This window comes from Varanus komodoensis, unplaced genomic scaffold (genome assembly GCF_004798865.1).
Source record: "Varanus komodoensis strain SLA01 unplaced genomic scaffold, ASM479886v1 scaffold1, whole genome shotgun sequence".
Taxonomy (NCBI): domain Eukaryota; kingdom Metazoa; phylum Chordata; class Lepidosauria; order Squamata; family Varanidae; genus Varanus; species Varanus komodoensis.
Genome location: NW_025335268.1, coordinates 74,605,386 through 74,619,743, shown reverse-complemented (window position 1 = coordinate 74,619,743; position 14,358 = coordinate 74,605,386). Strand labels below are relative to the sequence as shown.

Genomic DNA, 14,358 nt, shown 5'->3' with positions numbered 1-14,358 from the left:
CCAGCTGTGTCCCCAGAAAGCTCACCTGGTGGGCGCGGAGGGGGAAGCCGAACAGCCCCGGCACCGAAGCATTTTGGGTCGTCCCTTGGGAGCTCCCGAGCCCAGAGGCGGCTGGCGGCACACGTGTGAATCCGTCGCAAGCGCCGCGGGACCGGGAGGGATGCCGTCTGGGTGCTGCCAAGGACCAGTTGCAGCGAGAAGCGATGGCCGTCCGCTCAGGGCCGTGTCCCACCACGGCGGACAGCATGTCTGGTGGGCGCTGCAACGCTCGCCTTCCGCTGCGAGGACCGTCGGCACGGGTCCGTGGACAGAGCCTTGCGAAAAGTGGCGGCAGAGGCGCCTGGCTGGCCCCGTCGAGCAGGGCCGGACGAGCGCGGAGGGCCGTGGCCCGCAGGATCCGCGCAGGTTGCGGTGCAGGGCTGTCACGGGCAGCGAATCTTCGTGCGCTTCCCCGAGACGACCTCGGCGCATCACAGGAACACCCTCCTGCCAGGGCCGTGCACGACGCCTGGGGCCGCGTGTCGCTCTTCCAAAGGGACCGTGTTCAAAAAGCCGCCCTCGGGCCTGGCCGGAGGCCAAGTGCTGCTCGAGAGTGTGGGGCAAAGCCCTGGACCCCAAGGGGGCTCGGGGCGGGAGGGGAACGGCTGCCCCCCACCCCCAAGGTGAACAAAGCCGGAATGCTGGAGGGGGAAGTGGTGTGCCGGCTGCGGAGTCCAGCTCTTCTGGGGAAGGGCTGCCGGTTTCATCGAACGGGGCGCTCCGGCGTGTTCCCCCGTGAGCGGCTGCCGACTTGGGTGGGCCGAGGGATAAGGCTGTGCCACACCATGGCAGAGGGGTCCTGAAAAGCAGGCGAGCGGGCCTTGTGGCGGCCTCCTTGTGAATAAACGCATTTACTGTGGTCTGCAGTGGCTGATCAGTCCTTGGGGGGGGGGGCAAGTTCGGGTCCCTTGCCAAATTCCACACAAAGGTACCGTCGTGCGGGGCAGGACAGCAGCACCGCTTCCCAGGCACCACACGAGTAACAGCCACGACTCGCCCATCCGGTCCCCAGCCTGTTCCCGTCCCCAAAGCACCACCGTTTCCAGTTTCAGAAATTGGCGTAGCAGAAGCTGGGGCGCGCCAGAGCATCTGTTCACACAAGCTTGGGTCCCCCCCCTTCCCACCAGGGGACTGGTGCCCCGCTGCGCCCACTGGCCCCTCTGGCTGGGAGATGGGAATTCAAGTTCGGCTCCTCTGCAGGGTCCTGGGAAAGGAGCTTCGTGCCAGGGAAGGGGCTCTGCCTTCACGGCGGGACGGTGGCCACCTCTGGCCGGGGCAACGGGAGCTGCCGGGCCTGGATGGCTGCTCACGCCCGGCTTGGTGGCGAGATGGCGCGCACGAGGCAGCGGGCAGGAAGCACTGATTACGCCAAGGCCTCCTCCAAACTCAAGCCGAAGGTCCCGCTGCAAGAAACGCCTTGAGAGTTCAGGGGCAGGAGGAGGAAGCGCCCCGTGTGCCCCTGTGGGTTGGTCCACGGTGCCATTGCACTAATTCCCGCAACAGTTCGAGCTGAAGCAGACGCGCGTTCTCCTGCGTGACACTGCAACGGGATGCACACGTCGCAGCTGCACCCCACGGCGGCCTGCCCGTCCACTCGGGCCGGCTCCAGCTTTCCCTGCCCACAAAATGCCCAACACGCGTCTCCTCTCCCTGCCTGTTCGCACCGAGTCTCCAGGAAAAGGCAGAGGCAGCCCCAGGCCGACCGGGACAGGACGGGCCTTCAACCCCCAGCCGGCCACACAGCACGGCTCTGCGCCTCACTCGCCCGCGCAAGCCCAGCGAGGCACTTGCTGGGACGCTGGATGGGGGGCCGGCTGGCACGGGCCGGCAGCAGCGCCTTGCAGGGCAGCCGGCCACTGGCTGGCAGCTTCGCCGCAGGGCAGGGGAGGCCCCACACGGAGCCTGGTGCAGCTCAGAGGCACAAGCGCCTCCGTGCTCCCCAAAGCCCGCCAGCCGGTTCTTCCCCTCCGGGCCGGGCACACGGGCGAGGCCGACAGTCAGTCCCCCGGACAAAGCTGCTACGGAGACGGCGGCAGTGTGATCTTTTTTTGTCTGTTTTTATTTCTTTGTGTTTATTGTCTTGTTCTCGAGATGGCTACAACACCAGACGGAACAGCATCCCCTCCGGTCCTAACGTTTGCGCAGGGTCCGCGACTCTTTCCCCCGCCCGAGTCACTGCCGGATTGGCTCGGTGTCCTCTGCCCGCCCGCCCGCCCGCCCGCCACGTGTTCTCCAGAGCCCCTCCTCCCCCCACCGTAAAAAATCCCAAACAAATTTAAACCAAATTTTCAAAAAATCCAAATCAACTTAAAAAAAGAAAATATATATAATATATATTATAACAGTTTATCAAAGCAAGCAACGCGCCGAGGGGACCAGAGAAGCCGAGTGTTCCCGGCCCTCTCTCCTGCGGGGGGGGGGGGGGGGGGGCGTCAGCCCCTCCCGTGCTCCATGGCAGCTTCTCGCATCAAACAAACTTCCCATTAGACTTGCGGTGGGGGGAGGCAGAGGTCTGGCTATCGGCAAAGGGGGTCTGCGAAAACGGGACCGTGCTCCCCGGTTCCCCCCTCCCCTGCAGGGCAGACTATGGGTTGTACTAGATTTTTAAAATCCCAACAGATCCTTACGTAATTCTTTTATTTTCATTTCACAGAAAGTTTTCTACCTTGTTTTCCCCATCTTTTTTGCTGCCAGGCAGATTAGTTTTCTATGGGTTCATCTTTTTGCGTTTTTAAAAACATTTTTTTTCCTTTTTTTGTATGTTTTGTTTAGTTTTGTTTCTTTTTTAAAGCAAGTCCACCTGGAAACTGGCTCCCCCCCCCGCGATGCCGTCGGGCAGGTGCAGCCATCAATGGCCGTGGACACGCTGCGCCCTGGGGGTGTGTTGTGTTTTCGCTCTCTCACAAGCAGGAACTTCACCGACTCGGTTGTGCGGCGAAGCGTCTCTTCCGGGTTGGTGGGACACACCAGAGCGAGGCAGCGCCCTCGGCCGCAAGGAAGTTTGCTGGTTGCGGGACGCCGTCCTGGTGGTTTTCTTTCCTCTTCTGAAAATAAGACATTCCTGTGCGGGGGGCGTCAACGGAGGGTCAGCACCCCCTTGCGAGCGCAAGGGCGCTTCCCTGCACGAGCTGCCCCAAACTGGGCAGGAATCCCATGCTGCGGGGGGCCCTCCCGAGGCATTTTACGTGGGGTGGGGGCGTTTTCGCAGGTGGTTCTTAGGGATGTGGGGCATTTGGAACCAATCCACCAGAAAAGTTCTGCGGCGCAAGCATCGCGGAAACTAACTGGAGGGGCGCATCTCACCCTTCGCCCTGAGCATCGCCCGAGAGAAATCCTGGCTGGATTGCGCTGCCCCGGGGACAGCAGGCGGCACGTGAGCAGCTCTGCCTCTCCCGGCAGCCCCAGACGAGGCCCCGAAGGGCCCTCGTGCCCCACGCAGGCTGCCAACTCGTGGGCCCGGTGGACCGACGTGGGCGGCTGGGGAGGGAGAGGCAGCCCGTCGGTCGAAACAAGGCTGAGGGCACCTCTGGCGCAGGACCCTCTCGCACGCACACGGCACCAGAAGTACGTGCCGTCATTTTTTGCAAGGGGGGAGGTCGACACTCAGATTTAAAGAAAGAGGCTCCGAGAGAAACACCAGGAGAGGCTGGTGGCTGGCACCCCCCAGCACCTGGGCACCGGGGCCCTGAGGCCGCCACGGCGGTTTCTGCTTACCTGGGACAGGCAGAGCGAAGGCGGTGCAGGCTACCGGAAAAGTCTGGTGAAGTCCCTCAGAGCCCAGCAAACCTGTTTGCACTCCTCAGCGCTGGGGGGAGGAGACACCTGTCAGCCTTCCAGTGCGGGCACAGCCGCGGGGCGGGGCGCGTCCGAGTGGCGCAGCGGCCTCCGCTGGGGCGTCCCTCTCCTCCTCCTCGTGGGACCCCCTCCGCTCGGCCCAGGCGGCCGGGCCCCCCCCCCCCCCCCCCCCCCCCCCCCCCCCCCCCCCCGCACACGCGGGCAGTGGCCTGTCCCCGGCCGTTCGGGAGCCGGCCGCGGATTCCAGGACGGGCAGGCACGCGGGGCGCCTGGCACGGCTGCTGGAGACCCCGCCACGCCCCCAGCCGCCGGCCCAGCCAGGGGGCTGCACTGACCTCGTCACCTGCTTGTGGAAGTCCGTCAGCTGCTTGTGCGTCACCTGCACTGCTCCCCCCGTCGTTTCCTTTGGTAAGCCCTTCAGCGAGTTCTCCAGCCAGCGGCAGAAGGTCTGGGCGGGGGGGCAGCAACCAGAGCAAGAGGCACTGCATTACTGTGGCCCCTCAGGCCCCCAAGTTGTTCAGCTCAGAGCACGTGACCTGAGACCCTCGGGCGTTTTTAAAGAACCTGGACGGGTTACCAGGAATGGCACCCTTTCCACCAGGTCCAGGTTCTAGGCGGGGCAGCAGAGCCAGGAAAATGTTCTCCACTGAGGCTCGGGAAAGACAAGAGCCCATCCTGGGCCAGCCGGGTCAGGTCAGGGCTCAAAGGAAGCGGCAACACACTGGATTTTCTCAAGCGGCATCATGGCTTAGCCTCGGACGAGGCTGCTGCCCCCGCGGGGCCTCCCCAGACAGCCCTCCACAGGCTTTCAAAAAGTGCCAGAGGGGATGCATCGAATAAAACAATACCTCACTAACTTGGGCCCTGCCTTTCTACTGGGCGCTCAGGGTGGCTAGCAAAAAAAGCCAAAATTTAAGATAAAAACTTAGAACAGTGATAAAACAACTATATCAAAAACCATTCACAAACAACATCAACTACAAGGACAAGCACCGATCTGAAAATGAAACCACATCCATCTGGAAGCTGGAGGTGCTGGCCTGGTGCTTGGCCATCTTCCGATACCTCTGCCCTCTGGTCCTGGGCATTTAATGGCACAGGATGGGACCCGTCAGCTGCCTGAACAGGATTAACTGTGGCTTTCGGTTGTTTTTAATTAAGCGGTTTTAAATTCTGTGCTCGCAAGTTTTCTGTTGCACTTTAACACTCCTGGGTTTGACACACTTGTTGTGAAATTGGACATTTGGGCAGTCTAGAACTGAAACAGGCGGAGTGCCAGGTGAAGTCCACCTTGTTTTCTTGGGCTGTCTGGCCCTCCACTGTTAAGAGTGGTGTCCATCCCCCCGCAGGCCTTTGCAAGGCTGCTGGCTTGCACCCTGGGCGCTGGCTTTGCGTTTATTCTGCTTTAAACGGCTGGCTTTCCATTACGCTCCATGTTATGGCCTTTTACAGGTTTGGCTTTGTCTTGTAAATTGCCCAGAGAGTCTCAGCTCACAGGCAGGAGAGAAAAAGCTTTAATTAATCGATAACGCAAGCGGAGTCACGCGAGCGGCCCGGAAAAGAACTGGCACGTTTGCACGGTTCCGCTCCTGCGGGAAGGACAGCCAAGGCGGGCTGAAGAGGGAGCCCCAGGGAGGCTTCCCAGGCCACCCCCAACCGGGCCCCCCGCGCGCCCCTCCTTACCGGCCGGTCGACCTGCATGATCTCCCACAGCACCTCCGCCACGTCGGGCAGCGTGTAGGGCGGCAGGCAGAAGCAGCTGGTGTGCAGGAGCTGGTTCACGAGCTGCTGGCCCAGCTGGGTCATCACCTGCCCGATGAGCGCCTTCCTCGCCTCGAAGTCCTCTTCGTGCTGCAGGGGGGCAGGCGGGTGGGCGGCCGTCACCGAGGGGGGCGCGGGACGGGGGAGGAGGGGCTGCCGCCTTCCCCACCATGGGGCACCCCACCCAGATCCTGCTGGGCGCGCAGTCGCAGCTCGCCCTCCAAGGCACGGAGCCATGGAGGCGGCAGCCCCCTTTCTCCCTGGGAGCTGGGCCAGGCGCCGGCCACCGGCAGGGCGGCCTCCTCCTCAGAGCCCACCTGCGCCTCTGCTCCCACAGGCTGCCTCGCTCGGCTCTGGCTCTGGCTCAGGCCCGTGCTTCCAGAGGCCCGGATCCCGCGCTTCCGTGTGCAACACCCCACGCACGCCCAGCCCTTCCACGCAGTGCTGCCCAGGAGAGGCAGCTTCCCTGAGCCAAGGATCGCAACAGGGCCGGGCCGGGCCGGGCGTCAGCGACGAGCAGGCCCAGGGCGAGTCCGACCAGGCACGAGCCCCCCGGCCGGACTCTCCCGGGAAGGAGCCGGGGAGGCAGAGGGGCAGCCCAGGCCCAGGCCCACGGAGCCAGCCGGCTTTCAGGCCGTGCCCGGCCACGGCTCCTCCGCACGCCAGCCACTCACGTCGTTGGCCACTCCCGTGTGGACGAGGTCGCGCAAGAACTTCATGACGCTGCAGTTGGCGTCGCGGTGGTCCAGGGTGGTGGCCGCGATGGCCCACTGCAGGATGGGCAGGATCACCTGGCTGCGGAGCAGGGTGAGTGGGCTGCGCTGGATGAACCTGTGTGGGGGGGGGGCAGGCTGCTCAAGGGGCGTGCGGGCTCGGCAAGCCCCGTGGGCAGCTCCAGGGGCCGCCAGCGCTCGGCCCCAGGCCTCCCGGGAGCCCCCGAGCCGCCCGCCCCCACCTGTTCACCGAGCTTTGGGGCCCTCTGTGCTCCTGGCCCCACATGCTGAAGGATCCGCCCCTTCCCCATAGGGGAAACGCAGCACGTCTGTGTTCTGGCAGGGTTCTGGCAAGGAGCAGGGGGCCGCCCGGGCCGGCCGGGGGGGGGGCAACCGGGAGCCCGGCAGCTGAGAACTGGGCCAGGACATGGCCACCTACCGGGTGGCCAGCCGGAAGAGGTCGTCCACCGTGTCCGGATGGTTCTGGAGGCCGTTTGGCTGCTCGACGAGCCTGAACGTGGGGACGCAGAGGGCCTGGGCAAGGGGGACAGGGAAAGCGGCTCAGCCACTCGGTGCCGATCAAGCAAAGGCCCCCTCCTCGTCACGGCCGGCGGGGCTGCACAGGGGGCCCCTGCCCCCCACCTCAAGAGCGCAGGGAAGGGGGACCAAAATGATCAAGAGGCTGGAGCAGTCCCTCCCTGGAGGAAGGGCCACAAAGGTCCGGGGACCCTAAGGGAGGCAGGGCCACAAGGGGGGCTTCTGAGAGGGTGCAGGATGTGGAGAGAGGGGGGCTTCACCCTCCCTGCTGCACAACACCAGCGAAAAGTCAAGGGCCGTCCTGGGAAGCAGAGGGGCAGCAGACTCGGGGTGGACCGTGAGAAGGGCTTGCTCACCCGCCCGACTTTACCCAACAGACCCGCTGCTGCAGAAATCAGCCAGGGGCCTTTCAGAAGTGCAGGACTACAACTCCCTTCGCCCTCAGCTGAGGGGCATGCTTGTAGGATGGAGGGGGGTGTAGTCCACCACAAAGTTAGACGGGCAGGTCCAGCTTCGATGCTCACAGAGCAGCAGAACAATCCAAGGCACGGGTGGCATTTGTTCAGCCCTTTCACGGAGACACCTGCGGTGCCATGCAGAGAAGCTGCACCGGAACCGGTCCCAGGTGGGCCCCAAGCAGGAATTGTGGCATCCCTTCCACTTCCCAGGAGTTGGATGCCAAGGGCATTCAGGAGAAGCGCTTCCAGAACATTCCTGGGCAGCAGCCGGCATTTCTTAGTGGAGACGTGACGGGAGCTGCAGGGATGCCCCCACCAAAGCGGGGGCACAGAAACGCTCCTTTCCCAGAAGGCACAGGAAGAAAAGCGACGTGTCCCTAAGCCAAAGCACAAGGGGAACGAGCTCCCCAATTAACAAAAACAGAACCCCGAATAGTGTTCTGAAGAAATGAAGCCCCGGAGGGCAGGAAGCCTGGAGGCCCTGGCCCGGCCCGTTCTGCTCAAGACTCAAGCTGCGGGCAGTGGCCTCACCAGGAGCCAAGTGGCCAGGCAGAGCCCGGAGGCGCCTCGGGGGACGGCAGCGGCAGGGGGGCAAGTGGCTGGCTCCTGCGCGCGGCGGTGGCCGAGGACTACTTACCTGCAGCATGTCGAGCAGCCCCTGCCGACAGCCTTCCTCCATCCCGTACTCGTCCACGAGGATGCTGCCCAGGTAGAGGAAGCAGGAGTGCTGGTGCTCCTGGTAGACGCTCACCATCTGCGGAGGGAGCCACGCCGGGTCAGCGCGGGCGCGGCGAGCTGGGCAGCCCCCCGCGGGCCGTCCCGTGGCGGGCGGCTCCACCCCCCGCACTACCGCTGCTGGCTGTGCCTCGGCTGCTCGGTCCTCGCTTCCGCGGAAAGGCAGGCGGGACAGCCAGAAGCCCATTAAAAGGAGGCTGCGGCTCAGTGGCGGAGCGCCTGCTTGGCACACGGGAGGCTCCCAGCCGTTAAGGATGCCGGGGAGGCGACGGAACCTCAGGCGCTTAGATGTCGCCTTCGCCTAGCACAGAGGAGGGAGGCAGGCGGGTGGGCGGGCTGCCCCGCCTCCCTGCTCATGGACCAGGAACAGCAGCAGCTGCGAAGCCCCAGGCCCCTTCTGGGAGGGCACGAGCCCCTCCCTCCCCAGCACAGCCCCCAATCGCAGACCAGGGCCTGCCTTGCTAGGGGATTCCCCCAGAGAGCAGGGCTGGGGGGACGGTGCTGCCCCCTGGGGGAACCTCACGAGGCTGCACAGCTGAGGCTGGGGCGCCCTCAGACCCATCAGGCTGCGGGCTGCAGACCCTGCGCCCGGGAGGAGCCCCTTCTGGCAGGGCTGGCTCAGCCACCTGCCTCTGCAGAGGGGGGCTGAAAAGGGTCGCGCGGGGGGCTGAGGGCAGAGGCAGTCGAGAGCGTGGTCCAGGCAGGACTGCAGCCTGATCGGGTTTCAGCCCAACTGGAGAAGTGCGGGGGGCACGTGGGAGCTTTCGCAATTCAACGGCCTGTCACAAATAGACAAGTTCAGGGCCTGCCCACAGTCAACACGCACGTTCTGTGCCAAACTGTCTCTGCAGTCCAACACTCGGTGCCTGTGCTCCGCGGAGCCCCGTTCCATTCGCAGGGCTCGTGCAAAGAGCTGTGGGCACGGCAACGAGACCTGTACGCCTCTGCACTGACACAAACCCACGTGGGGGCAGCAGCACCTGGAACCCCTCTGTTCCAACACAGGACGCAGCGGAAGACCGAGGGGGCACACGCGTGTGCTCAGATGTGGAGCCCCCGGTGCAACGCCGGCCCCGACCCACTCCTTGCATCCCCCCGCCCGTTACCTGTGTGACCAGGGGCTGCAGCAGCGCCGCCGACCCTTTGCCTACGCATCGGACAGCAAAGCGCAGGCACCGGCAGCAGCGCTCCACGATGCGATTATCGGCACGGTGCTTGTTCAGGGTCTCCGACAAGACGGGCCAGATCTGGGCGGAAGAAAGAAAAGAGGCGGTGGCGACGGACAGGTGGATGAGGCTGCAGAGCAACCGGCCCAATCCAGCAGGCGAACGGCTCGCCTCAGTGGCCCGGGCACGGGGGAGCTTGGCCGGGCCTGCCTTGCCTGCATGTCTGCAGGGGACAGAGCAGCAAAAGCGCGGACTGGAGCAGGGCCAGCCTCGGGGCGGGGGCGCCTGCCCCCCTGCAGACCTGTCTAGACCGCGCCACCCAGCCCCACTGCTGACCTGGAGCAACCTGCCCTGCCCCGGGCGAAGAGAGGGCTGCCCAGGGAGGTCGCCAAGGCAAGGGAGAGCTTCCTCACGGTCAGAGCGATACGGCAGTGGGGCCAGCTGCCCGGAGAGGTGGGGGGCTCTCCCACACTGGAGGCATTCAAGGGGAAGCTGGGCAGCCCCCTGGGTGGGGTGGGGTGACTGGGTGTCCCGCTACAGCTGGGGGTGGACTGGATGGCCTGCACAGCCCCTTCCGACTCTACTGCTCTATGATTCCAGGAGTGGCCAGGGCAGGCCTGCAAAGCACCTCCCCAACCAGGTGCCCCCAGGTGCATTTGAATGCACCTCCCAGCCTTCCCAGGCAGCTGGAGGGAGCCCGGCTGGGAAGCCAGGTCCGGCACTGGGCTGCTGGAGACGGCCTCTCTCCTGCCAGGGCTGCTTCCCCCCCCCCCCCCCCCCCGTGTCACTGGACTGGGGCAGCAATGGGGGCTCCCTCCCTCACACCTCTGCAGAGCCCCGGGAACGTGTGGGGTGCCAGCCCTGCCCCCACCTACCTCCTGGATGACTTTTTGGCACGGGTGTGTCTGCCCATTTTCCACAATGGGGTTGGTATGCCTGCAGGGAAAAGAGGGGAAAGGAGGCTGGGAGGGGCTGCGACCTGCCCCCTGGGGGGGCAGTTCCCAGGTGTGTCTGCTTTGCAGATCTGAGGGCAACCCCAGACGGCAGGGCAGGGTGGGGCACCCCCACTCGGGCCGCTTCAGCGAGGGCAGCCAGGAGAGCTGCGCCGCAACGGGGGGAGGGGCACACCTCAGCCGCAGCCCTGCTGCCGCCCCCGAGCCCCCCACGGGCATCCGTACCTAAATATGACGGCAAGGCGGTCGAGGGGCACGGTGGGGTCTGAGGAGAGGCCGTTGCTGGGTTCCTGAGACAGCAGCTGAGGGAGACACGCGCCCAGCCCACCCGAGGCGAAGGGTCAGTCCAGGGCCCCGTCCCGGCACAGGGCGTGCAGCCAGGAGCCGGGGCTGCTCTGAGCTCCAGGCGCTGTGCGGGCCTTCCCCGCCCGGTGCCCGCCGGACACCCCGAACAAGCGTTCCCTCCCAGCACCACCAGCCGGCCTGCCGGAGCTGGGACCCTGCGCCCCCGGCTGAGGGCCGCAGCGGATACCACTGCGAGCAGTGATGCTGCTGAAGATGGCCACTGCCCCCCCCCCCCGTTGAACTCCCCTCTTCCCTTTCCATAGCGTGGACCACCAAAGCACCCAGAGGCTACACCGCCTCCGCTTTGCTCTGAGGCAGCCCCTGCACCGGAGAAGGGGCTGGGAAATGCGCCTGGCGAGAGGTGCCCTGAGGGGAGCGTGGCCGTTTCCGGAGCAGCCCGGGGCCTGCGAAGCCTCCGCGCCCGCGTTCGAGCCCCGCACGCAAGCAGCCTGGCACATGCGCTGCTGCCAGCCGCCCGCTGAGGCCGACACGGCACTGCGTTTCGGAGGGAGGCCTGATTCTGAAAGGAGGCTCATCAATGCTAGATATAAATAGCACTCATTTAAAAAGCCTTCGAGGTTCGCACCCCAAGCGCCCCCCGGCACGAAGCACCGCCCCCGCAGGAAAGGGATGCCGCGTGCGGCAAAGTGCCCCCCCAGCACGCACCTTCTTCAGTGCCATCACCTGCACGGCACAGAGTTCGCTGAGACACGCGGAGATCTTTTCCAGGGGGAGCCTGGCCAGCACCAGCGCCGTCCCTGCAGAGCAAAGGGCGAGCGTCACGTGCCCCTCGCTGGAGCGGGGCCACAGCCGGCCTCCCCGCCCAACCAGCCCCCAGAGCGGCAAGGGCCACGCCCGGGCCCTCCAGGCACGTGGGGCAGAGCCAACTGCCATCCTCCCAGCCACCCGGGATGAGGCCTGCCCCCCGGCGGCACCGCGGCGGGGAAGGCTGGGACAGAGGGTGAGGCTCCGGCGGAAGCCAGGAAGCCCACTGGGGCCGTGGGCTGGCTCACCGTCTCGCGCCTAGCCTACCTCGGAGGGTGGGTGTGAAGATAAAAGGGGTGGGAGAGGGAAGCCCTGCCCGAGAGCCCACGGGGGCCGCTGCCTTCCCGGCAGCCACGGGGCGCTTCTGCTCCGCGTCCGCCCAGGCCAGCGGTGGGGGCAGCCGCCGCCACTCTCCACCCTCACGACATGGCTCCCCTGCCAGCGAAGTCGCTCCAGAGGCTCCGCCTCCACCTGCAGCCCCGCCTTCCTCCCCGTCGCCCTCCCAGGGCGCTGGACTGCAAGCTCCATCACGCTGCAAGGGGGTGAGGGACGAAGTGGCCCAGCTCCCGGCAGCTTCGTTCCCGCAATTCTCTGACGCTAGGAGCGGACCGATTTCTGAGGTCCTAACCTGGAGGCCACCCCCTGTGCCCCCCCCACCGGGGTGGGGGAGCAAAGTGGTACCTTTCAGGAGCCCCACGGCGGCCTCTGGCGAGAGCATGAAGGAGTCCAGCGAGCGGGCGATCTCCAGCAGGCCGCTGAAGTGCTGGGCCATGTGGTCGCGGCACACCGAGCAGATGTTGTGGATGGCCTTGGCCGCCACGGAGGCCAGCGTCTTCTCGCACAGCCCCTTCATCAGGTAGCCGAGGACGTGGTCTGGGGGCGGGGAGACCGGCGAGAGCCTGAGACCGGCGGCAGAGGGCGCCCGGGCAGCCCCCCCACTGGGCATGACGGGCGCTGTGCCCCGGCCCGGCCCCACTGGCAGAGGCTGCGCCGGGGAGTCTGAGGGGCCGGACTTTTCCCTGCCCGGCCGAGCAGGGTTTTGAGGCCGGCACGGGCCTGGCCGTTAATCAGGGCATGTGCCCGCCACCGGGCTGGCCTGGTGCTGGGAGAGGCCGCCTGGAGCCAGCGTGGCTGAAGGGTGAGGCGGGCGGGTGGGCACAGAGGGCCGCCTCTCGTCCAACTCACCGAGGAACTGGGGGTTTCTGTCCACGACCTCGCTCATTTCGCCCACCAGCTCGATGCTCGTGTAGCGGACGGCCATGTGCACGGACTCGGGAAGGCGCACCACCCCATCCAGCACCTCCACGAGCGTCGGGTTGTTCTCCCTGTGGAAAGGGAGCAGTGTCAGCCACCCAATCGCCCCCGAGACTTCCAAAAGGAAGCGGGCTCCGTTCGATCCGCCCGCCTTTCTTCCCACAGCCCACAACCTGCCTCCCCACAGCCCGGCACGCCACGTGCCATGGGGGGGAACCACTCGTGGCAAGGCAGCTGTGGGGAGGAGAGTTAAACCGGGGCTCTGCGCTTCGGCTCTCCGGGGATCCCCAGGGGGTCACGCCTGCTTGTTCACCCACTGGGGGGGGACACACTTCCCACCCACCCACCCCCCGGCCTCCGATCAATCAACAGCTTCTTGATCTCTGGGCTGCTCTCCCTCCATTGTAAAAGCTGGAACTTTTCCCTGAGGCTTAGCACTAAGTTAAGCCACACTGGCATTCTGGCCCCGAGGGCTGCTCCAGAATGGCATTCAGTCCTTGGGAAGAAAGCAATTCAACACACCTGCCTTAAAAACTGTGGCCCCTTTCAAATCTCCCCTAGCAAAATGGGAGCCGCTTTTTGCTGAGCCGGCCCAGCCGTCCAAATAGCTCAGCGCCGGGTGCAGCTGCCGGCCTCACCTCCCTGCGGGTCCTTCCTCGCCCTTCCACAGATGTCGGGGCTTGGACCGGGACCGCCTGCGTGCAAGCTACATGCTCTGCCCTTGAGCCAAGGAGAGATCCTGGGTCAGGTGGGGGGCGAGGCCACGTTTCCGCGCAGCTCGGCATTCTGCCGCAGTGGAAACCCACGAGCAGGACCGCTCCCCCCGCGCTGGTGCTCACGGAGAGCCTGCATCTGGTCTGGAGGCAGCACCATGGTAGCCGCTTCCGCCTCCCCCCCACACCCACAGAAGTCGCCCCATCCCAGAAGGCTGGCTCGTGCAAAAGAATCCCAGTGTCTAACTCTACACTGTTTCCAATGCAGCAGCAGGTGATCCTGCATTCACACCCCCAAGTCTGCCGGAGTCCGGTGGGCTTCCACTGCTCGGCTTTCCCTTCCAGCTGCAGTGGGAGGGTGCCCCTGGTGGGTGAAAGCGAGGGCCGCTCGCGTCAGGATCTGGGATAAACGGCGAGTGTGCGTGTCTGTGCAACCTCACACGCTAGGGCACATCTGCACGCAGATGTTCAGATGACCGAGCAAAGCTGCAGCATGATGAAAAATGCTTCCAGGAGCCCTTGGAAAGCAACGTCATGCCAGCAAAACCCTCCCGTTCGCAGCCCCCCTGCCACCTCTCTCTCTGTCACTGCTGGCTTTGGCCGGATTTTTAGAAATGAATCTCCTGGGATTTTCAGATCTGCTGTACTAAAGTGCCCTTCCAGCAAGTGCTCACAAGGAGTCAGGATTTAAAAATACCAACCCTACAAGGGCTGGAAGAGAAGCGGGTTTTTTCAAAAAAGGAAGCAAGAAAACTGGCCAGCCTGCTTGGGGCTTTCCCAGCCCAACTCTCCCAGACGGGTGCTCCAAACCTCCTTCGTGGCTCTTGAAAGGCACACGCCTGCCCTGTGCAACGCCGTGGTGAGCCAAAAGCGTGGCTGGCGGGCAAGCGGGGGCCCCCTGGGCCCCCTCCTACTTTCTGCCACCAAGCCGTGCCCACGTGAAGCAGGCGGGAGGCTGGGGGCCTCCTCAGAGGAGAGCCACAAGTAGCTGCTCTGCCCAACGAGCCAGCAAAGCTCCCCGAGGCCGCCGGAAGAGCGGGACGGGCAGGGCAGAGCAGCGCAGCGCGTGCTCGTCCCCTGGCGGGAGCCGGCCCGTCAGCGGCCAGAGGGTTCCCGCAGGGGGA

At 65.2% G+C, this 14,358-nt stretch overlaps 1 protein-coding gene across 1 annotated transcript in view; it reads right to left on the bottom strand.

Annotated features, from left to right (window-relative positions):
* Window positions 1–2,075: 2,075 nt before the first annotated feature.
* The window catches only part of TNPO3 (transportin 3), a 32,275-nt gene continuing 19,992 nt past the window's right edge, over window positions 2,076–14,358 (bottom strand). The window contains exons 11-24 of the mRNA XM_044429352.1: window positions 13,936–13,969; window positions 12,453–12,672; window positions 11,949–12,140; window positions 11,169–11,260; window positions 10,383–10,459; window positions 10,080–10,140; window positions 9,145–9,285; window positions 7,941–8,057; window positions 6,748–6,842; window positions 6,270–6,426; window positions 5,518–5,685; window positions 4,170–4,282; window positions 3,754–3,844; window positions 2,076–3,100 (exon numbers count right to left, since the gene is read on the bottom strand). Coding sequence (XP_044285287.1) covers window positions 3,784–3,844; window positions 4,170–4,282; window positions 5,518–5,685; window positions 6,270–6,426; window positions 6,748–6,842; window positions 7,941–8,057; window positions 9,145–9,285; window positions 10,080–10,140; window positions 10,383–10,459; window positions 11,169–11,260; window positions 11,949–12,140; window positions 12,453–12,672; window positions 13,936–13,969 — 1,528 coding nt within the window. The 3' untranslated portion in view covers window positions 2,076–3,100; window positions 3,754–3,783. The remainder of the gene's footprint in view (window positions 3,101–3,753; window positions 3,845–4,169; window positions 4,283–5,517; window positions 5,686–6,269; window positions 6,427–6,747; window positions 6,843–7,940; window positions 8,058–9,144; window positions 9,286–10,079; window positions 10,141–10,382; window positions 10,460–11,168; window positions 11,261–11,948; window positions 12,141–12,452; window positions 12,673–13,935; window positions 13,970–14,358) is intronic.